This window comes from Oncorhynchus nerka, linkage group LG8 (genome assembly GCF_034236695.1).
Source record: "Oncorhynchus nerka isolate Pitt River linkage group LG8, Oner_Uvic_2.0, whole genome shotgun sequence".
Lineage (NCBI taxonomy): Eukaryota > Metazoa > Chordata > Actinopteri > Salmoniformes > Salmonidae > Oncorhynchus > Oncorhynchus nerka.
In genome coordinates this window covers 15,252,566-15,277,467 of record NC_088403.1, presented here as the reverse complement: position 1 = coordinate 15,277,467, position 24,902 = coordinate 15,252,566, and the positions used below count along the sequence as shown (strand labels likewise).

General features: G+C 43.6%; 2 protein-coding genes across 2 annotated transcripts in view; one reads left to right on the top strand and one right to left on the bottom strand.

Annotated features, from left to right (window-relative positions):
• osbpl8 (oxysterol binding protein-like 8) overlaps nucleotides 1-12,784 on the bottom strand; it is a 163,727-nt gene extending 150,943 nt beyond the window's left edge. The window contains 1 exon segment of the mRNA XM_065021402.1: nucleotides 12,430-12,784. The gene's annotated coding sequence lies outside the window, so the exon portion shown is untranslated.
• Nucleotides 12,785-16,069: 3,285 nt separating this feature from the next.
• zdhhc17 (zinc finger DHHC-type palmitoyltransferase 17) overlaps nucleotides 16,070-24,902 on the top strand; it is a 53,383-nt gene continuing 44,550 nt past the window's right edge. The window contains exon 1 of the mRNA XM_065021396.1: nucleotides 16,070-16,228. Within this exon, the coding sequence (XP_064877468.1) occupies nucleotides 16,166-16,228 (63 nt within the window). The 5' untranslated portion in view covers nucleotides 16,070-16,165. The remainder of the gene's footprint in view (nucleotides 16,229-24,902) is intronic.

The following is a 24,902-nucleotide window of genomic DNA, read 5'->3' as shown; positions in this document are numbered from 1 at the left end:
CTGCCTACTGTAATCATACCCCATCACCTGTGTTGTGTGGAGTCATGTCTATAGGAAATACAGGCTGCCTACTGTAATCATACCCCATCACCTGTGTTGTGTGGAGTCATGTCTATAGGAAATACAGGCTGCCTGTGTAATCATGTCCCATCACCTGTGTTGTGTGGAGTCATGTCTATAGGAAATACAGGCTGGACTGTAATCATACCCCATCATGTCTTGGTGTTGTGTGGAGTCATGTCTATAGGAAATACAGGCTGCCCTGTGTAATCATACCCCATCACCTGTGTGGAGTCATGTCTATAGGAAATACAGGCTGCCTACTGTAATCATACCCCATCACCTGTGTTGTGTGGAGTCATGTCTATAGGAAATACAGGCTGCCTACTGTAATCATACCCCATCACCTGTGTTGTGTGGAGTCATGTCTATAGGAAATACAGGCTGCCTACTGTAATCATACCCCATCACCTGTGTTGTGTGGAGTCATGTCTATAGGAAATACAGGCTGCCTACTGTAATCATACCCCATCACCTGTGTTGTGTGGAGTCATGTCTTGCTGCCCTGTGTGGAGTCATGTCTTGTCGCGCTGTGTGGAGTCATGTCTTGTCGCGCTGTGTGGAGTCATGTCTTGTCGCGCTGTGTGGAGTCATGTCGTGTCGCGCTGCCCTGTGTGGAGTCATGTCTTGTCGTCCTGTGTGGAGTCATGTCTTGTCGCGCTGCCCTGTGTGGAGTCATGTCTTGTCGCGCTGCCCTGTGTGGAGTCATGTCTTGTCGCGCTGCCCTGTGTGGAGTCATGTCTTGTCGCGCTGCCCTGTGTGGAGTCATGTCTTGTCGCGCTGCCCTGTGTGGAGTCATGTCTTGTCGTGCTGTGTGGAGTCATGTCTTGCCGTGCTGTGTGGAGTCATGTCTTGCCGTGCTGTGTGGAGTCATGTCTTGCCGTGCTGTGTGGAGTCATGTCTTGGTTCACAGTATGTGTGTTCATTTAGGCTATACCATGTTGACATAAAGGAATGGATTGAACCAAAACGACAGGTTCTCTACCTCTCCCTTGTTTTGTGTGTGTGAACAGCACAGTTCCACAGGCCAGACTAACCTAGTTATTGGTGTTAGCCCACAAGGTGAGCGGAGGCAGCTCTTGCTCTCAGACGGTAATAAATAAGCACACTGGCCTACAAAGGCACATTACTATCAGTCAGACATCAAGTGGAATACTCCCACCTCCTTTTAATTGGACATTTCAATGTTGCTATGGTAGTCATAAAGCAACATCTAGGCCTATAACCTGGGGGAAGGGAAATGCAGAAGCTGTTGTTTCCAGAGAACTGCACCAGTACAAACCTGACAGCCTACAGAAACCCTCCACTGAGACCTGATAGTGACACAAATTCAATCAACACTAATGCATCAATTAATACCATTTTGTTCACCTAATTTATAAATTGTCGTTCTTCTTTGGAATTTTCTCCATATTTATATTATTTACACTTTTCAAAAGCAAAACAAAACTGTCAATTCTAAAACTACTAAGAACACCCGCTGAGGCAGAAGTCATGTCCAGCCTCCACCAACACAAACGTAATCCACAGGGGTAGTTGTCTGGAGGAAGCCATTAGGACGGAGGTCTACCTTCAGGTCACCTCTCCTCTTACCAGCTCAGTCTCCCCTTCTCTTTCTCTGCCAAACCATGTCCTCATGCTGGGGAGACTGGTGGGTGCTGCTGTAGCTATTAGAAGTAGGAGCAGAGTTGGGTCTGGGTCTCCTGGTTAGCCCGGCAAGCATTGGCGACTACTCGGGCGTGACTGAAACAATAGAGCACGGTCGGTCAGGTGACATAAGAGTTCCGGGGTACGTCACAGTGTCACTCTCACTATGTTCCCAGGGACGGTCCGGGGCTTAGTCCTAGACGGATTAGCCTAATAGGGGTTACGTTCCAAACCGTTCCCATGGAGATGTCCCAACTCCCAGGGACACTTTCCATGAGGCAACTCTAACTGTCGAGGGACCAAGCGGTGCTGTTTTCAGTATTGTTGTTGGTTGGTATCAACGTGTACTGAATCACCGCCCAGGGCTAAAAGGTGGCGGCGCTGGAGAAGTTAAAGAACTCATTTGTTACAGACGGTTTCACACGGTGTCCAACAATGGGAGGAACAATGTGTTTCACAAGAGCAGAAACCAGATGAAGAGGGTAAATGTAATGAAGGCAGTCAGTGTGGTGTTTGCTGGGCTTTTTAAATAGGTTTACTGTGGTAAACACATGACCATCTGTCCAGTCTCCTGGCAACAGAGCTACTTTGGCACCTTTCACCTTAATCTTTTTCTAGAAAACGTGATAACAGCTTGTCAGACCAATGGTGAAACTTCTTGATGGGTTTTTTCCACTGTGAGTGAAGCACAGCTTCAAATCGGGCGACGCCCACAGATTTCTACTCAGTGATTCAAGAGCAACAAAGCTTGACTTAATTTAATAAAACAGCCAAGTAATTAAATTAGGGTCAATCAAGAGAGGAGTGGGCACGAACGCCAGTCCCCACTGGTCTCTGAACTGAGCTTCCTGAGCCAGGTGCAAATGAAGCTTTAGATGGCCGAGGATCATTTATCCCCAGAAAACAGAGATGCTGTTGGCTTTTATTTTCTTATCAGTCGGTTTAAGAGCAACAAGACACTCCTTCTACATTCACTGCAGGGAAATTCCAAGGAAACGGAATTATGCGGAAACTGATTTGACACTTGAAAATGTATGCCAAACAACTGACTTCAAAGTGTAACCAACCACAGAACACTACTCTATAGATCATGACTACTTTGAACAATTTACACAGTACATTTATTTATTTACATTTACTGTGAGAACCGTGCAGACGGTAAAATCTCCCTCTTCTGTTACGTTGTATCTGCACAGTTTGCTGTAAATGTGTGTTTAGAAAATGTTCTGTGGAAAGTCCTTGCGCAAATGGTTTGTTAAACTTTGAAATCAATGGTTTTGGTTTGGTATACATTTTAAAGTGAAAAAATCTGAGTCACAGTGGAATTCTGTTAGAATGGAATAGACCTGCAGCAAACTCATTCAATCTCTGATTCCTGAAGCTGAGACTTGGCTGGGTATCCAATTAGAGGGGGGCTTTTAAGAACCTGCCCAAGTCAGAGAAGAAGTGAAATCCTACAGAGGAGAATCATATCAGCCCGCTGGGCCTTTGTGTTCACTCCATTCACAAAGCAAAAGGGATTTGCTTCACTGACGTAGCAGTCAAAGCAGTGAAGCCATAGTTACAGAATACAGAAGTAGCCTCGTTGTCCTGCCCAGTGACAAATCCTTTCTATAGTGAGGTAAGCCCACAATCATCTCTCCCAGGCTTTTAGGGTTGGTCTGATGTCGCTGCTGCAGCAGTGCTGTCAGTCAAACATCTAGCTAACCGATAGAATATATTATCTTTGTACTTCTCATTCCTTTTTCCTGTACTGCATTGCTCCAGTGATTAAAACTGTATACACTCCATGTTGGCAGGGTTCACTGGGGCACACCTCTGAGGTCACGCCCGGTGTGTAGGCCCTAAAGCGGGGCTATATTTAGTGCCGTAATCCTGTTTGTGCAACACGGAGGCCCGACGTAATACTGGTTTAGGGTGGACGAGGGAACCCTGCCTTGGAGCAGGATTTCAGGCAGCTGAGAATGCCAGCTATGCAGGGGAGTCAGACTACTGGGTCACTGCGTTGCAGAGACGCCACGCCCCATGGGCCTCGTCATGATCCCATCCTTCTGGAGCTCTGGGGAAGACCGTCCTGAAATGTCTCCTTCATCCAGGACAATGGTCTTCAAAAGGTGCTTCAACTAGATGAACTTTTACCTGTAGTTTCTATATATAAACAAACACAGTCTATAATCCGGTTCAGTGGGTTTCTTTCTAGGTCGGATCTGAGCTAATGGGATGGAAACAAGAGTCCAGACTATTCCAGACACAATCCTCCTACATTTTATGAGACGGGAGCGGGTTTTTATGAGGCGGGGAGGCAGGTTTTTATGAGGCGGGGAGGCGGGTTTTTATGAGGCGGGGAGGCGGGTTTTTATGAGGCGGGAGCAGGTTTTTATGAGGCGGGGAGGCGGGTTTTTATGAGGCGGGAGCGGGTTTTTATGAGGCGGGAGCAGGTTTTTATGAGGCGGGGAGGCGGGTTTTTATGAGGCGGGAGCAGGTTTTTATGAGGCGGGGAGGCGGGTTTTTATGAGGCGGAGGGGCAGGTTTTTATGAGGCGGGAGCGGGTTTTTATGAGGCGGAGGGGCGGGTTTTTATGAGGCGGGGAGGCGGGTTTTTATGAGGCGGAGGGGCGGGTTTTTATGAGAGGGGGAGCAGGTTTTTATGAGACGGGGAGGCGGGTTTTTATGAGGCGGAGGAGCGGGTTTTTATGAGACAGGAGTGGGTTTTTATGAGACAGGAGTGGGTTTTTATGAGACAGGAGTGGGTTTTGAATGTCACAGCTAATCTGGGGGATTTATGCAACAAATCAGCTTATTTCAAAGAGGTGTAAAATGCATTAGAAACCAGTTCAACACTGTTAAACACTACAACTCAGCCCGCCCTAACACACAGACTATGAATGACACTATCCAATACATCTAGTGAGGCGTAGCATTTAGCAGTGTTGGAACACAAAGACTTACAGCACAATTCACAAATACCTTGGGATAAAGGAAACTTGCTAACAAGACATTTTGACTGTAAAGGGAGAAAACTATAATCGCTTTAGCCATTAGTCTCACTTAATGCCAACGTCAGCATCAGCTGTCAAGGTGAAGAAGAGGAAAAAGACCAGACTGATAGTCTCTGTGTTCTCACATGCTTTATAAGCCTCTAGCTAATAGGCAGCTGTGCTAGCTGTCATTGACGTGTAGTGAAGGTAGTTAGAAAGGGAAGGGAAAGGGGGATACCTCGTCAGCTGTACAACTGAAGGCCTTCAACTGAAATGTGTCTTTTAACCCAGAAGGTGGAGTATTTCATTCAGCATCTCTAATGGACTTTGGCGTAACGTGAGAAAGGATGAGATTTTTACCTATTTTTATAAAAACTAGGCAAGTCAGCTAAGAACACATTCTTATTTTCAATGGCGGTCTAGGAACATGGACTATGTGCCTGTTCAGGGGCAGAACGACAGATTTGTACCTTGTCAGCTCGGGGATTTGAACTTGCAACCTTACGGTTACTAGTCCAACGCACTAACCACTAGGCTACCCTGCCGCCCCACATGCTGAGTGTGTGTAATTACTTTATGAATCATGAGGCGCTAGACGTCATGAGGCCTCTCCACTAGGCCCCTACACAGGACTCTCCACTAGGCCCCTACACAGGACTCTCCTACACAGGACTCTCCTACACAGGACTCTCCTACACAGGACTCTCCTACACAGGACTCTCCTACACAGGACTCTCCTACACAGGACTCTCCTACACAGGACTCTCCTACACAGGACTCTCCACTAGGCCTCTACACAGGACTCTCCTACACAGGACTCTCCACTAGGCCTCTACACAGGACTCTCCACTAGGCCTCTACACAGGACTCTCCACTAGGCCTCTACACAGGACTCTCCACTAGGCCTCTACACAGGACTCTCCACTAGGCCTCGACACAGGACTCTCCACTAGGCCTCGACACAGGACTCTCCACTAGGCCTCGACACAGGACTCTCCACTAGGCCTCGACACAGGACTCTCCACTAGGCCTCGACACAGGACTCTCCACTAGGCCTCTACACAGGACTCTCCACTAGGCCTCGACACAGGACTCTCCACTAGGCCTCGACACAGGACTCTCCACTAGGCCTCGACACAGGACTCTCCACTAGGCCCCTACACAGGATCCTCCATTAGGTCTCACACAGCAGAGTACAGTAACCAAGAGCCGCTCCATGTTCCCAAGAATAGTTAAAGGAACCATCTGTGGTTGCAGCACTGTCTCCCCGGGGAACAGTCACTTGGGTGCACAATCCTGATGAGGTTTTCCTTCATATCTAATTATATCTAAGGATGTGCTCTGGAGGAGTGACCAGGACGAGCCCTGAGGATGACTAGCTGGGCCAATGATCTCCAAGGGCCAGGCGGAGCCCTCGTCTGTAGTGAATGTGTGTGTGTGTGTGTGTGTGTGTGTGTATACCTACACTGCTGGGGTAAAAAAAAACTGGTGTTATGCTGGTGTTAATTAAACTTCTGTACTTTGGATTTGTTTGAACTCCAGGTGCAAATTGTAATTCGTTCAGGTAAGAAAGCAGACGGGTTGAACTATTTTTCAAAGCCAGTCACACAATATTACGGTATTCCTACTAAAGACGTGTGCATTGCATCAGTGATGATTTGAATTGAAGTCCATTTTGACTTCAGTGCAACATCAGCCTCCAGCAGTGACAAGGCTACTGGTGGCTGTGGCTATTAAAAGCCCTTCAGATCCCAGGCACAGAGGAAAGCCTGAGACAACCATTACACTGAACCAGCTATTTGTCTACATAGCACTCAGTCACCCAAATCACAGGCCAGACTCGACCCAGTCCATCCATTACACTCTGCAGTGGTGTCGTTTCCATGACCATCAGCCTCCAGGGTGTGTGTGACTCAGCATTAGAGCTCTGTTAGCAAGGCTGGGCTTCAACCCTGGCAGGAAGCAATATCAACACAGTGTACAGATACTGAGTGTGGACGTTTTAAATGTCCTCTGCATTTAGGCCTCGTGTCTTAATATTACAATGATCAGAAGATCATTACAAGCCATGTGGATTCAGGTGGACAGACTAGAAGAGACATTATTTCATATGGAATTGTTGGAAAAGTTCAACATTGGTACTGTACCCCTCTTATTTTTGTTAAAACTGCATTGTTGGTTAAGGGCTTGTAGTAAGCATTTCACTATAAAGTACACACCTGTTGTATTCGGCGCCTGTGACAAATACAATTGTATTTGATTTGATTGTCTTTAGCAGGAAACTGTACTGTATGTCATATCAGTGGGTGTCTGTCACATAGGACGTAGCCCAATGACTGCGAGCAAGGATGTTTTTTAAACCAAAATTATTAGTCTATTCACTCATTTCTATGGCCTTTTGAATCCAGCGAACTCCAGAAAGCCATGTGATTTGACCGTCTTAAAAGGTGCAATATGCAGAAACAGCTCTGCCATTTCTTGGTTGCTAAAATTGGAATAGTTCGCTTAATTTCAGCAGCTTTAAAGGGATACTTTGGAATTTTGTCATTTGTGTGTCTCTGCGTCCATTATGAAGGAAGTTAGAGGAAGTTTCGAGAGCCAATGATAACTTGCGTTAGTGTAATGACAGATATCGTAATTAGATATGATAGACTTCCAGTCATTGCCTTAGCACTAGTGAGCAACTGCCTTCAAACTGCACGCAGAAACATAAAAACAGTATCCAACAAAATCCTGAAGTATCCCTTTCAAGAGATAAGTCATGACTGGTTGCAAGCAGGCAATCTCCTCCACATGACCACCTGATCATTTATCACTCCAGTGTTAAACTGCTAAATTGTAATTATTTGCCTACCTCCTCATGCCTTTTGCACACAATGTATATAGACTCCTTTTTTTCTACTGTGTTATTGACTTGTTTATTGTTTATTCCATGTGTAACTCTGTGTTGTTGTCTGTTCACACTGCTATGCTTTATCTTGGCCAGGTCGCAGTTGTAAATGAGAACTTGTTCTCAACTAGCCTACCTGGTTAAATAAAGGTGTTCTCTAGCCAACTGGTTAAATAAAGGTGTTCTCAACTACCTGGTTAAATAAAGGTGTTCTCAACTAGCCTACCTGGTTAAATAAAGGTGTTCTCAACTAGCCTACCTGGTTAAATAAAGGTGTTCTCAACTAGCCTACCTGGTTAAATAAAGGTGTTCTCAACTAGCCTACCTGGTTAAATAAAGGTGGAATAAAATACAAAAATGTGAAGGACATCCGTCTGACTCTGAAAGCATTAGGCAGCTATTCCAGTCATCCTCGGAAAGAAAAACACATTGTTTATCATCGGCTGAGTGCGGTCCTCTGTTATAAGTCAATGATACAAGCAGTGAGGTTACGCCCAGGGCATCCATCCATCACCGTGGAGACCAGTGAGGAGATCAGTAACAGTGACTGGGGAGAGGAGACTTCCTTCTGTGTGTCGTTGCACAGAGAGATGTCCTACCATGACAGTAATGTCATTGTGTGGCGAGTCATTTAATGTTCTCGGTCATTTGAATGCATAGCTTTTTCAAATGTGTTTATTTATGGCAGTAGAAGGCAGGCCTCTAGACATCACAATTACATTCAGGAGCAAGATTATTCATGTTGAGACAAAATGAGGGTGTTAGCCATGTTAATGAAATGAATTCTTAATGCCAACATGTAGCGCCACGCGACAGTGTAGTCGAATGGAATCAAATCAGAGAAGAAGCCAGAAGGACAGACAGTTTACACAGGCTTTCAAGTCCAATGATCTGGTAACAGTACAATTACACATGAATAACATGGATTTTTAACATTGGACAGAGTCTGTTTGATTACATGTGAATGATATCAGTCTTTTTTCTACTATGTATTTCTACAGAGTCGTATTAGTTGACACGGTAAAGGTAAGTTCAACTAGGCTACTGTAGGCTAATTGCGATTGCGAAGTATCTTGGTCAGAATATTTTTTAGAGATGTTGCTATAGTAATTCAACCTTGTTTTTCCTAGTGCGCTATAATCTCTCGTGGACAAAATACGTAACATAAATGGTATCTGACACAATTACGTAAAATTTTAGTTTTTGGAAATGAAGTGCACTATGACCTAAACAGTAGCTGGCCTTGTCAGGGAGCAATGTTTACATTGTTTACCATGGTGCTGCTATCACCTATTGGAATGCAAATAGGCTTTATGGCTGAGATACCTACACCAGCCTGGGCTGTGAAGTGAGACAGAGGCCGGATGTTGTCTTTCTCAAGGGTGGAGAATCTATAGAGGTTGGGAACAGGGAGTCACACAACACCTGAAACCAGAGTGGGACTAAAGCACAGCCAGCTCCACAGCATGTCAGCATCCCATCTTAACAGGTAAATAAAAAGGCCTACGTGGAAACGGATCAAAACACGCCACAGACTGAGCAACAGTACACTGGCCATGAGCTGCAGGCCTAGTTTGAGGGGCGAATGGAAACTATATTTGGCAGGCAAATGACCTGCAAGGCCCAGGAGGCCTGAGCCTGTGACTGAGGGTGTAGTCTACACCTCATCACTCAAATGACAAATGTTTCCTCTCTGGGTGAGATGATGATTACCTTGCATTGACATGCAAATCTGTCAAGAATGGAAAACATGGAAATATGTGGTCCCCAATTTAGGCTAGGCTACCAGTCCACTCAGCCTGAATCCTTAGAGAGTCCCAATTTAGGCTACCAGTCCACTCAGCCTGAATCCTTAGAGAGTCCCAATTTAGGCTACCAGTCCACTCAGCCTGAATCCTTAGAGAGTCCCAATTTAGGCTACCAGTCCACTCAGCCTGAATCCTTAGAGAGTCCCAATTTAGGCTACCAGTCCACTCAACCTGAATCCTTAGGGAGTCCCAGTCTAGGCTAGGCTACCAGTCCACTCAGCCTGAATCCTTAGGGAGTCCCAATTTAGGCTACCAGTCCACTCAGCCTGAATCCTTAGAGAGTCCCAATTTAGGCTACCAGTCCACTCAACCTGAATCCTTAGGGAGTCCCAGTCTAGGCTAGGCTACCAGTCCACTCAGCCTGAATCCTTAGGGAGTCCCAGTCTAGGCTAGGCTACCAGTCCATTCAGCCTCAATCCTTAGGGCGTCCCAATTTAGGCTACCAGTCCACTCAGCCTGAATCCTTAGGGAGTCCCAATCTAGGCTAGGCTACCAGTCCACTCAGCCTGAATCCTTAGGGAGTCCCAGTCTAGGCTAGGCTACCAGCCCACTCAGCCTGAATCCTTAGGGAGTCCTAGTCTAGGCTAGGCTACCAGTCCAATCAGCCTGAATCCCTAGGGAGTCCCAGTCTAGGCTAGGCTACCAGTCCACTCAGCCTGAATCCTTAGGGAGTCCCAGTCTAGGCTAGGCTACCAGTCCAATCAGCCTGAATCCTTAGGGAGTCCCAGTCTAGGCTAGGCTACCAGTCCAATCAGCCTGAATCCTTAGGGAGTCCCAGTCTAGGCTAGGCTACCAGTCCACTCAGCCTGAATCCCTTAGGGAGTCCCAGTCTAGGGAGGTCTAGGCTAGGCTACCAGTCCAATCAGCCTGAATCCTTAGGGAGTCCCAGTCTAGGCTAGGCTACCAGTCCAATCAGCCTGAATCCTTAGGGAGTCCCAGTCTAGGCTAGGCTACCAGTCCACTCAGCCTGAATCCTTAGGGAGTCCCAGTCTAGGCTAGGCTACCAGTCCAATCAGCCTGAATCCTTAGGGAGTCCCAGTCTAGGCTAGGCTACCAGTCCAATCAGCCTGAATCCTTAGGGAGTCCCAGTCTAGGCTAGGCTACCAGTCCACTCAGCCTGAATCCTTAGGAAGTCCCAGTCTAGGCTACCAGTCCAATCAGCCTGAATCCTTAGGGAGTCCCAGTCTAGGCTAGGCTACCAGTCCAATCAGCCTGAATCCTTAGGGAGTCCCAGTCTAGGCTAGGCTACCAGTCCACTCAGCCTGAATCCTTAGGGAGTCCCAGTCTAGGCTAGGCTACCAGTCAGCCAATCAGCCTGAATCCTCAGCCTGGAGTCCCAGTCTAGGCTAGGCTACCAGTCCAATCAGCCTGAATCCTTAGGGAGTCCCAGTCTAGGCTAGGCTACCAGTCCAATCAGCCTGAATCCTTAGGGAGTCCCAGTCTAGGCTAGGCTACCAGTCCAATCAGCCTGAATCCTTAGGGAGTCCCAGTCTAGGCTAGGCTACCAGTCCAATCAGCCTGAATCCTTAGGGAGTCCCAGTCTAGGCTAGGCTACCAGTCCAATCAGCCTGAATCATTAGGAGTCGTCTAGTATCTTTTAGGGGGTGATAGTACTTTGATAGAGTGCTTTATAATAGTACAGTTGAACCTCAATATATCCTCTAAAAACAAAGGTATATTTCTAATTGGTTGATTTTCAAGGAAGGACTAGATCATCTTTGACAACTAGACTAATGGGAAATCATTTCAACTGCTTTTCTGAACCAGTGCTAGACTTGGACCAGAGCACAGACACCTCAATTTGTCTACTGCTGGAGTTCCTGTTCCTCTTTTAGAATATTCACTCAAAAGTATCACCTAAATAAAAACAGTATCGGCAAACATAATAAATGCAGGCACCTATTTCAGTCCAAGTCAACCACTGAGCATAACCCTGGTTTTAGTCGGCTCACTATACTGTAGCTTCAATTGCCTACACAATTTGTCTGGTGATGTATGCCTTCAGTGTCCCGTTATGAGAAGAGGGTGCAGAGCATGTTATTGTAGAGCTGTGTCTCATGGTGGGGTGTCATGTTACTGAGCTCTTCATATCAAGTGAGAGTTGTAACCTAATATCTGATCGGGCCTGGGCCTGCTGACATAACCCGACCGCAGGATCTCAGTGTAACGTGAAGTCAGCTCAGGGTTGATGTTTTGGACAGCTTTCACAGCACAACGTTGGCTAACAAACAAGAACCAAGCCCTGTGACTTGTATTTCAATATCTGAACATGTTTTAACTGAAGACGCAAAAAATAATTGTAAAATGTTTCCGTGTTTGTTTCCCATTCCCTTTCCTTTAATGGAGAGCAATTCTATAATTTCCCTCCCAATGCTTCAGTCACTGCATTCAAAAGATAACAGCAAAATATTTTTCTTTTTTTTGGACAAAGTGAAGAGAATCAACTTATATTTTACTGTTATATTTTAGCCTGGCAATTCATCACAGTCGCAACGTAGACCTTCTTGTCACACAACTAGGCTATATCTACTGTAGTCATGCTGATCACGCACGTCTGCATTCTGATTGCTCTGTCATCTAGCTAATACAAATGTATGCTGCCTTGACATAGCCACCTAGCCTGCGATTGAAATACTCGGAGAGCATCATCGATTCCGTTGCCATTCACATGTAACAATATCAGATGAAAAACAATCGAGCTGGTTGGATCCTGTTCATTGCCCTATCATCTATTACATAACCCCCACCAGGCTAGCTAAATAATGAAGTCAGTTAGCATTCTAGCTAGCTAGCCAGGATCATTTCTAGTTAGTAACATTGACGTTGATAAGCATACAGTTAACAACTCCATAGCCAACACTGATGTCAACAACTATATATAACTTGCTAACTAACTATCTGGCTGGTGTGGGTTAGCACCCAAGCAGAACAGAGCGGAACCATTCAATTTTGTCGCATTCAGAAGTGTCACCCTCCGATCCGTGTCTCTTTTCACACTCGCATAATTAACATTAATAGAAAGGTAACGTTAGCTCTCCAGTCCTTACCTTGTTTGGTTCAGCTGGCTTATCTGGTACCATCCACTGTTAGTTTGACTGTTGCAACTTCCTTGTGATGTAATATTTTTTTCCGTTCGCTAGCTAAGAAGAACTGCAGAAATAGCTAACGTTAGCTTACACACTCCATCATTTCACACTCGATAAGGAGTCAGGACAGCTGCCTGCTATCACAGGTTTGCAACATATATATACATACATATGATTTTCTAGAAATTGCTTAATTAGTTGATGGAACGTATCAGTTTCTAAAACTGATTTTTTTACATGTATTTTAGAGTCTATATAAAAGCTCTGAAATCCTGTTCGTAGCCTTCCTTCTTGTGAGTGCGAATGTTGAATCAGTGATTAACTAAAACGCCTGTAATCCGGTGATTATCGTTCGACTACTTTTGCTTGATGCTCGGCAGTCTACACAACTAGTAATGTCATGTTTTAAAGGATAGATAAATTGTCCATAAACAAATAACGAATATGTTGTGGGCCACATATACTTGTAGAAATAAGACAGCTACATTTAAAGCGTATATGTTGCTGTGTCTATGAAGCCGTAGAATAATGTATTTGTGTAACCACAAAATATGAGATGGGTAGAGTCCGACATCTAGTGGCAGAAAGATGTAGCACGAGCCTGGGTACCAGGCTCTTTAATTTACGTTCCACCCCTTGCCACTAGATTCGATAACCTTCACCGCTATCATCCAAATACAAACGAAGACTGATGGGAAAACGTTCAAATTGAATTGATATATTTGAATGGAAACATTCTAACATTGGGCATTCTGACGTAATACATTTAATTGTAAACATAAACATTGGGCATTCTGACGTAATACACTTAATTGTAAACATACACGTTGGGCATTCTGACGTAATACACTTAATTGTAAACATAAACACTGGGCATTCTGACATAATACATTTAATTGTAAACATAAACATTGGGCGCGGGAAGAACGCAGGATTTCCGTTTATTGATTTTTTACCATCAGCCAACGTGATCACGTCATACCAGAGAAGCTCTCGCCAGTCAAACTTGCTACGTCGAGGACACGCAATTGGGCTATAGGGTACTGTCTCAAAAACTGTAAGAGGAATACAGTAGGATTGGAGAGAGAGAGAGGCCATTGGAGATGTCAGCGGAGATGCATGAATTACACAAGAAAGGAACATTGAAGACATAGATGTGTAAATTAGAAGTTAATTCATAGGCTGGGCAGCCTGGGCTATTAATCCACCATTCGAATGCTAGCCTATATACATTACCTCGATTAGCCTGTACACACGCACATTGACTCGGTACCTGTACCGCCGTATATAGCCTCGTTATCGTTATGTCATTTTATTGTGTTACTTTTTGATGTGATTAAAAAAAAACTGTGAATTAAGGCCACCAGCACCTGTGCTGTGCAAGTGTAACGGATGTGAAACGGCTATCTTAGTTAGCGGTGCGCGCTAAATAGCGTTTCAATCGGTGACGTCACTTGCTCTGAGACCTTGAAGTAGTGGTTCCCCTTGCTCTGCAGGGGCCGCGGCTTTTGTGGAGCGATGGGTAACGATGCTTCGTGGGTGACTGTTGTTGATGTGTGCAGAGGGTCCCTGGTTCGCGCCCGGGTATGGGCGAGGGCACGGTCTAGAGTTATACTGTTACACAAGCAAGAGACAAAAACTAAATTTTGTCTGACACATGTTTTGTGCCAACGAATTGAAGTTGAACATCGCCACATACGACAATGTAATTAAATGTGCAATAAAAAAAAGTATAATGCCTAGGCCCTGGCTGTTGACGTAGATCCCCATTCCCCACTGAGGTCATTTTGGGGAAATGGCACTTTCACATCAATAAACACATATCAAGCGCAAGTGCGCCAACAGCTCACACCAGCAGAATGGGGGGCCTATTCTTTACGAGGGACGTCTAACGTGGATCGCTAAAATAATGATTATCGTCACCTTTCCTCAATTTAAATATTAGACTTAGGGGGACACCAAAACATTCGGCAGCCATGCACGAGTGATCATTGTAGCTTTTTATCGTCTAAACACGTTGGAGGAATATCTTCACGCCTAGAATAAAAACCCCAAGGCTTCCGTCAGACTCAACTGAATGAAAAAAAATAAAGAATTACAGGGGGCAGTTTAGAAAAAGTCCTCTGGAATAAGGCACATGCTTGGATAATAATTATAGAACCAACGTCTCCAGTAATACCATAGCTGTCTCTCCTTGTCAATTCATTTAAATACATGATTTTAACATTATGCTATAATGCAGCCTAGGCCTACTTTCTGATGGATTACAGCCAACATGTGAAGGTGAGCATATGTTTTGAATACGTTTTTAGGAAATGAGCAATGTGATTTGTGTGTCTTGAGGTGCGCTGGGGGCTTTGATTGATAGGTCCTTTTAGTGTGTGAGAGAGAGAGATATTACTAATTCTCTCTACGCCCATTTAGAAAGTAGTAGCCGGTCTGGACTCCATCTCTCAATAAGAGAGGAGGGACAAATAATGCAACTGAAATGAGCATAACAAATGGTAAAACATGTATTAGGTCATGATGGTCAGCATATGTGCGAGGAATGACGACAGGTGCCAGTTTTGCGCTTCATTCCTCTAATTAATAGCATGCAACTGAAGCAAACCCAGCTCGATTGAATCTTGTAGACTAATATTTTCCGTATCATTATTTCTCTCTCGTTATAGAGTCCGCTCCAGCCACTTTGAACAACATGATATTGCATTGACACTGCCTTCTCACAAGGGAATTACCGCAGCAGGTCGTAACGGTCTTGTTTGTTGTTGTTATTCTTAAAAATCGAATTCTATATTGCTCCAAATTTGCGCACACCCATGTACCATATTGTTGTCATGGCTGTTGTTTCCAATTATCAATCAACAACTAACTGCGCCGTAAAACCGGCTGCATATTGAACGTTGAGATTGCCGAAAGACCAGTCAAGCAGTGGCATGGAGTGGAATAGCTCGACTGGTATCAGGCTAATGTAGCACGGCCCCTTCGAAAAATACAAATATTTCATACATATTGCACCACTGAGGTATATATTGCACAGAAACTTTATGGAAGCAAACACACCATTGCATATATTTACGTAGGGTTCATTTTGGTAGGGATTTTTTTTGTTTATATCTTGGAAGTAGCCTAACTAACTAACGGTTATACAGTACATTAACTGCTTTTCCAAACCTATTTTAAAATATGTATAGCCATAACAGTATCAGTCATGATGTTAATACTACTCAAGATTACTGTAAAATACATAAATATTTATATTTTATTTAGTAAATAGGAACGTTTAAAAAAATGTGACGCAATTTCTCGTACAGATCATACAGTTGCAACAAGGTGGGGAATATCAGCGTTCAAGGTCGTCCATACACGCACATATCTGAATCATAACGTTGTTTCCTGTCAGGCAGAGTGTGTTAGAATAACAGTAGGCTACAACAATTACACCTCAAATGGCTTTACATGTGGGTACCGACCTCCTTTCATGACTTAACCTAGAGGTATTGATATGCATGACCCGATACAGAATTATACCAAAACGATGATGTGACACAATGACGTAATGCAACATCAATGTACCCCCAGAAAATCGCAGGACGGTTTGTGAGCCTCGAGCATCGCTTTGACCGAACGTCCCATCCTCCTGTTTGTTTCTACAGAGCATTGTGTCCCATAATGCTTGGCGAGATTGACCACCAAGATGGCTGACGTTATGGATGAATATGAGAAAGAAGCTGGCTGTGTTCCTATTCTCCATCCAGAGGTAAGCTGCTTGGCCCTGCATCTTTGCACGGGGTTATAACGAGGGTGGATCTTGTACATGTCGGAATCTACTAAACCGTATAAATTCGCCGTGTTTTGGGAGAACCACGATGCCCCCCTCATCGGGAGGGCAGCTACCACCAAATACATGTCAGGTTTTCCCCTGCTGCGTAATAGCATGTTAGCTAGCCAGCTAATTTTGCTGAAGGTGTTTCTGAATCTAGTAAATCAGACGACATTCTTGGGTTGTTTATTGTGCCCAACAGATAAGCTACCTTGAAAATAACAGAATTACCGAACACGAGATCGTAGGTAGTTATGCTGAACTGGTTTATTGTCGTCAAAAAAGCAGGGCTTCGCTGCAGCCCGAATAATGACTTGTGCTGAAATGTCATGTTGCTTGGTCGGTGATGGCAACGTTAGCATGCAAACAGAGATGGGCGCGGGCCTAGCAGTGTAGTTAGCGAGGCTAGCCATGTCAGTGACAGTATTTGTCAAGCAACGTCAATTAAACTTCCCTGTCCTTGGCCAACATTCAGCCTATTTACATTTAGCCATAGGAACGTATTAATGGTTTAGTTGCTAGCTAGGTTAGCAAGTTAGGGCTAACAAAATAGCTAGCTAAAGATTGTTCTTGCTAGTAGCTAGTCAGCCCTAGAGCTAGATATGTTTAGCCCATAGCACAGGAATAAACACTTGAATGTTGTGAATGTGATACAATAATTACATTCATGTTGTAGTTTTATTTATTTATTTCCAAATAAATTCAGATCTGACAATAATATTTGGGCCTTATCTGTGTGCAGATCGGCTTTGGGGCCGAAATGCATCCATTGTGACTGCTGAGAATAGTACAGCGAGCTAGCATCTAACGTTACTATTTATTTGAGTGCTGGCTGTTGGATTACTGCTGGGCTAATTTATACAGCACCCAAGACTTATTCACAGAACTTAGTAAGAGTTGAGCATGTCATATTTGGCATTTTAGTTTATATAGCCTATTAAATGTGGTCTGGCAAATTGCCTTTTGGCTCAGTCTTCAAAATTAGCTGCCTTATTTATTTGTTGTCGAAATGTATTTTACTATTTGGAGTGAAAGGATACCAACAACATGGCATACAAAATTGAACTTGTTTCAGGCCACGGTCACTTGATTAACAAACATTAGATGTGTTTTTTAAGAATGGGCCAGTACAGAGGACCTGTCACTAAATTATTCATGGTTTACTAACTCACTTGTGTTGGCCAACCTGTTACACCACATGGTGTAGGAAGCTTATTTCCCCCTCTTGTCTTGGTGCAAAAAGTACAAAGTTTTCAATCTGGGGCTGGCAGCAAGCCACAGAAACAGTCATTTATTTGAAAAAGCCCATATTTGAAAGACAACCAATGGGCATGAAATAGTGCCATCTTGCCTTTTGTAAATAATTTGGCAAACCCACACACTTAAAACACACGGACTGAAAATTATATTTTAAAGAAAATACAATTTTCCTGGTATTAGACTCACACAAAGTTCCTGCCAATTTGTGTTACTTTTGCCTGATGCGTCTCTTTTTCTTACTCTTGTGCTTAATGAGTTTTTGATATGTCAAGCCTCATTCCTCTCCATTTATTGGTTATGCAAGCTCTTTTGACATGATGTCACAATTACTGAATTCTATACGTAGTGTGACACTGCATAGCTTAGATTTAGCCTGTGGTCAGTCATAGGGCAGTTGGGCCTGAGGGGAGAAGGAGGGTAACCGAAAACAATGTCTCCTTGCATTAAAATCCCATCAGACACTCAACCGCTGTTACGGCCAACTCTGCTGCGGAATTAAACAACAGCATGTCAGTAAGGAGAGGGTGAAATCTGAAACCATAAAGCACGTTTAACCTGCGGAGGGTTGGGTGTTTCTGTAGTGATAGACGACCTAAACACAGGATTATGTAGTGTTCTGCTCATTTGCTATTATCTATGTGATTTGTAGTATGTAGCCTAATAATACATATTAATATATTCCTTTTAGTAGACACTTTTTTGTTTATCCCAGCGGGAATCAAACCCCCTGATCCTTGGTGTTGCAAGCGACATGCTCTACCAACTGAGCCCCAAAGGACTTGTGATCTTTCTTAGGCCTCATGGGACTCGTACTGCTCTTCTATGTGGACTAATTACGTTATTTCAGTAAGACTGCAGCTCGGCTCCTCACAAATCCAAGCCGTTTGTTGAAGATGGACAGCCCCATGTTGATATCTTGACTTCATGATGGCGATGGGACATTGACTGCTTGGAAAACTGCCATATGTCCCATGTTCCCTTGGTACAAATCTCTTGCATGACTCGTCTATCTATCGCTGCAGTATTCCACTCTTGGTCATGTGTGATTGGAATGAGCAGTGTTAGGCCTATGGCAGGCTGTCTGTGACAGAGCCTGCTCCAGAGCCCTCAGGCCGTAACTGTCTCTTGTCAAAGTAGAGGAAGCATTACGCCTCGATGACAGCGTCATTGCCTTTTGTCACACCAGAAATACATTTATTTCCAATGGAATTCTGCATTTGTCTTGCGTTGCAGAGGCAGTAGTAGTGCGTTCTGTGTGGTGCGTACGCTGGATTTCTCCAACCTATATGTCAAACTGTATGTGTAGACGGCTTGACAGAAATGGTAGCAGAAGGTGAATGTTGAACTTCTGTTGCACACACATCCAGATGATGCAGTGTACCATAAATACACAGCCACCTGCACTCACGTTGGTTAATCCCTGGATAGAGGTTACACTTTCTCGGGTTGTGAAGAATAGTGTTGGGCTATGCCTGTTGCCTCAACCTTGTTGCTGCTGTTAAAGAGCCTTCAGGCTTAGTGCCCTGGTCTGAATTCCAGCAGGTTGACAAAATGCTTTTTCAGATTCCTCTAAAGCATAGCTGTCATGTGGCTTTTGAGTCACAGAGCTTTATGGAAAAGCCATCTCCACTAATGCAGCATAGCCTAGGCCTAAATGTTTTGCATCTCTGATATAGGCTGTACATTTATGGCCTGTCTCCCTGATTTGTTTTATTTGAATGAGAAGCCTTTACTGTTCTCTGGTTGATCTCTAAAAGAGAGACGTGTGAAATTCAAGTGCCACATGACACCACCACCATCCACCTGCTCAGTTTTGTGGTGAACATCTGGTGTACTCTAGTGAGTCCCAGAGAGATGCACATCAATAAGCTACCCTTGGATACGACCGTTTGATATGCAAGTTCACTTATTCTCTCTGTCTAGGCCTGTGTTTTCCCCTCTGAATCTCATTAAACACGTCTTCTCATGAATTTCAGCCTCTTTTGCAATCTTTCCTATTGTTGATTTTGTTTGTCTGACTGTCAGCCACAGATATAGTCTGTCCCAAATGGCTCCCTATTCCCTACTTTGGACCAGAGCCATACGGGCCCTGGTCAAAGGTAGTGCACTAGGCTATATGGGGAGCCTTTTGGGATGCAGCCTAACTCCTAGGCTCCTGACCCAGTTTAAACATGCAAATTATTGTTTTTGAATAGAACAACTACAGAATCTTGCTCCATTGCTGGATTCATAATGTCAATGGAGGCAATAGACGGCACAGAGAATGTAGAATAACAGAGATAATGTAGAGTCTGTTTCTCTTTGCTATCCTTTATAGTTGCTTCTTAAACATAAAAGTTCTCCAGTCCAGGTAGCATCATCTCTCAATCAGCCATTGTCCTCCCATTAAATGAAACTGTGTGACTATTGAAGTAGTAATACAAAATAAATGGCCTTCATTTCAGATTGTTTAGATTGGGCCCGTCCACTGTGGTTGGTGAAGCCTTATCCTCTCTGTGCTTTCGGACCTCATCTGGTGGCAACCCCTAGCTACTGAATGGATGTAGCAGCAGCTTCAATAGATTATGAGCGGGTCAGGTGTACTCTACGATGGGCAAGGAAACATGTCCTCTGCCCTGAACAAGCTTCTGTCAATGGGTCAGGTGCAACAAATGGTGGGATATATTTAAAGTGTTGGTGATGAAGTCTGGATCCAGAGATTGTATTTACAAACTACAGGCTACAGATGATGGCAAATACCCTAGTTGACTAAATGATTTGAGCTAACTTGTAAAGATAGGAATACAGGCACATCACAGACCGATACTCTGAATGAAACTTATGTAATTTAGTTTGAGTTTTTTTGCTAGCCTAAAATCTGACACTAAACTGAAGAGGAGCACATTAACTCATTGGGATACTGCAGCTAATACAAAGCCACGCGATTCCATAGTCTACATTTAGGTTAGTTTTTTTTGTAGCTTATTTTTAGATCTGGGCGTATGACACCGTCCCCTGGGATGAGCCTGCCATATGTCCTTATTGACTGAGAACCTCCTTGATCACTGCTTCTTCAAACAGACAAGATTCAAATGGTGAGTCAACTGGATTAGAGGTTGACCGAGTATGATTTTTCAACACCGATATCGAATATTGGAGGACCAAAAAAGCCGTTACCGATTAATCATCCGATTTGAAAAATATAAATATTTTTTAAATGTATTTGTAATAATGACAATTACAACAATACTGAATGAACACTTTTTAACTTAATATAATACAATTTATTTTTATTTTACCTTTATTTAATTAGGCAAGTCAGTTAAGAACAAATTCTTATTTTCAATGACGGCCTAGGAACAGTGGGTTAACTGCCTGTTCAGGGGCAGAAGGACAGATTTGTACCTTGTCAGCTTGGGGGTTTGAACTTGCAACCTTCCGGTTACTCGTCCAACGCTCTAACCACTAGGCTACCCTGCTGCCCCGTGGTGAATACACCCCTGGCATGCTGATTGTCCACCTTGTGTTTCTCTCACTGCCATGTAAGGAGAGCTGGTTCAGCACTTCACACTACTCCAGTGTAACTCCAGTGACATGCTGCAGGACTGATTGAGCATGGGTGGCTTCAGGCACCCTTAGTGCCTCTCACCGCTCACTCCTGGCTATCTTTGAGGCCCTTAGTCAAGCCCCCTTGTCCCTTAGCTAACATCCATGGCTGGAGGATGACATGATCATATCATTGGCTACTGGCCTAAAATAGCCCTAACAGTTTTGCTTTGTCTTTAGGGGTTTGTTGTATTGCCAAACCATCCTCCACTTCGTCAGATAATGTAGTTGCTGCTAGATTGGAGAGACAGGCCGTTATGGCCTCACCAGCAAAATAACATCTCTCTGTTCCTGGAAGAAGTTGCTTGGACCTGTTTCTCAGCATTTTTTCAAATCATCAGATCATCATCAGATCATGTTACTTACCGCTGTCAACGACATAACAGTGCATGAAACTGCCCCAATCCGTACCTTGCCGAAAGCAAATTGGTGGTTTAAAAAATACCTCTCCTGAGTGGGATTCTGGCATACTCACCAGAATTCCACTCTTTGTGGCTGTAGCTATTCTGATGAAGACTTACTGTAAACTAGTGTTTCCCATACCTAGCTCTGTTCTCCCTCAGGCCATCGTTTGGCTTCCATTGTTTTCAATTGACAAGTTTGATACCTTATGATCATGTGTAGCTCCCTTGGTGGAGTGTTGGTCTTGCAACGCCAGGGTCGTGCGTTCGATACTCACTGGGGCCACCCATAAGAAAAGGAAGGCTACTAACGCACTACTAACGCACTACTAACGCACTACTAACGCACTAGTTGCTTTGATCAGATAACAGTAACAATAATAATATGCCATTTATGTCAGAGGTAGGGTTGCACAGTTTGGGGAATATTCAGAGGTGGAAACTTTCAGTGGGAATTAACAGGAATATATGAGAGTTAAAGGAAATGAATGCAAATTAATATTAGTACCATTAAATGTTTTTTGTATTGAATATATTTTCCATATCATATGGAGACAAACATAAACATTTACCTCATCATAAGCAGACAGAATTACAAATGATTAAATCCTTACAATAGAAATTTTAAAAACAATTTAGTTACGGATTGAACTTTAATTAAATGAGTTGACTCTTCACATGGGATGATTTCACTGAACAACAAAAGAAAGGGAATATTGAATGATCCCCAATGATCCATCGCATCTCCCAAAAATGTTTTCAACATACATCTGTAAAATGATAGTGTAGAAACTAAAGCTTTGGTTGTCTTCCTCTCAGGCTTCCATGTCTTCTCCCTGGACCTTCTCAATGTCCACCTATTGAACATCAGACTCATCTTCACTGTCACTTTCCAACCTTGTTGAGGATGGCTCGTTGTCAGGCTCAAAAAGCCTCAAATTTGCCCGGATGGCCGCCAATTTTTCAACCCTGGTATTGGTCAGCCTGGTCAGCCTGTTGCATGCTTTGATGTGTGTGTTCCCAAACAAGGACCAGTTGCGCTCTGAGGCGGCTGATGTTGGTGGGATTTAGAGGATGATGAAGGCGGGAAAGAGTCTCAGATCCACAGTCTCTTCCACCAGGTGGCTGATGAGATATGTTGGCACGACTGCCATATTGCATCTCCATCCCAAAGCCCTTGCTTGGAAGTGTACTTTGCCAGACTGCCAAGAGCCTTGCCCTCATCCAGGCCAAGGTGGCGAGACACGGTATTGATGACACCATAGGCCTTGTTGATCTCTGCACCAGACAGGATGCTCTTGCCAGCATACTTGGGGTCCAACATGTACACTGCAGCGTGTTTGGGCTTCAGCCAGAAGTCTAAACGCTTTTTGATGTATTTCAGAACTGCAGTTTCCTCTGCTTGGAGCAACAGTGATGTGGTCAGGGCAGTATGGATTTCTTATCTTACATCTGCAAGCAGAGTCTGAACATCAGATAGGATGGCATTGTCTTTCAGGAGTTTCAAGCTGCGTACCACTCTCTCCCAAAATACATCATCCATGAGGATCCTCTTGATGGGGCTGTCCATATCGGCAGACTGTGATATGGCCATTTCTTGGAGACACTCCTTCCCCTCCAGGGGACTGTCAAACATGATGACAACACCACCCAACGGGTGTTGCTGGGCAGCTTCAATGTGGTGCTCTTATTCTTCTCACTTTGCTTGGTGAGGTAAATTGCTGCTATAACATGATGACTCTTCACATACCTAACTGTTTACTTGGCTCTCTTGTAGAGTGTATCCATTGTTGTCAGTGTCATGATGTCCTTGAGGAGCAGCTTCAATGCATGAGCAGCACAGCCAATGGGTGTAGGACTCCTCCACCTTAGACCAAGCAGCCTTCATGTTTGCAGCATTGTCTGTCACCAGAGCCAAATACCTTCTGTGGTCCAAGGTCATTGTCTGCCTTCAGCTCATCTGCAATGTGGAGATTACTTTACATATTTAATGATCTCATTATAATCCTTACCCCTCATTAACTGACTACCGAGTGTTTTTCCCATCAGATTTTCATCCGTATAGCCTTCTGTATATGATCAATCATTAACCCAGTATCCTTATAGTCTGCTGTAGGTCTATATGATTCATCATTAACCCAGTATCCTTATAGTCTGATGTAGGTCTATATGATTCATCATTAACCCAGTATCCTTATAATCTAATGTAGGTATATATGATTCATCATTAACCCAGTATCCTTATAGTCTGCTGTAGGTCTATATGATTCATCATTCAGTATTATAGTCTGCTGTAGGTATATATGATTCATCATTAACCCAGTATCCTTATAGTCTGCTGTAGGTCTATATGATTCATCATTAACCCAGTATCCTTATAGTCTGCTGTAGGTCTATATGATTCATCATTAACCCAGTATCCTTATAGTCTGCTGTAGGTCTATATGATTCATCATTAACCCAGTATCCTTATAGTCTGCTGTAGGTCTATGATTCATGATTCATCATTAACCCAGTATCCAGTATCCATATAGTCTGCTGTAGGTCTATATGATTCATCATTAACCCAGTATCCTTATAGTCTGCTGTAGGTCTATATGATTCATCATTAACCCAGTATCCTTATAGTCTGATGTAGGTCTATATGATTCATCATTAACCCAGTATCCTGTTATAGTCTGCTGTAGGTCTATATGATTCATCATTAACCCAGTATCATATATCTGCTGTAGTCTATGATTCATCATTAACCCAGTATCTTATAGTCTGCTGTAGGTCTATATGATTCATCATTAACCCATCCTTATAAGGTCTATATGATTCATCATTAACCCAGTATCCTTATAGTCTGCTGTAGGTCTATATGATTCATCATTAACCCAGTATCCTTATAGTCTGATGTAGGTATATATGATTCATCATTAACCCAGTATCCTTATAGTCTGATGTAGGTCTATATGATTCATCATTAACCCAGTATCCTTATAGTCTGCTGTAGGTCTATATGATTCATCATTAACCCAGTATCCTTATAGTCTGATGTAGGTCTATATGATTTCATCTTAACCAAGTATCCTTATAGTCTGATGTAGTCTATATGATTCATCATTAATGATTCATCATTAACCCAGTATCCTTATATAGTCTGATTCATCATTGTATCCTTATAGTCTGCTGTAGGTCATTAACCCAGTATCCTTATATATGATTCATCATTAACCCAGTATCCTTATAGTCTGATGTAGGTCTATATGATTCATCATTAACCCAGTATCCTTATAGTCTGCTGTAGGTCTATATGATTCATCATTAACCCAGTATCCTTATAATCTAATGTAGGTATATATGATTCATCATTAACCCAG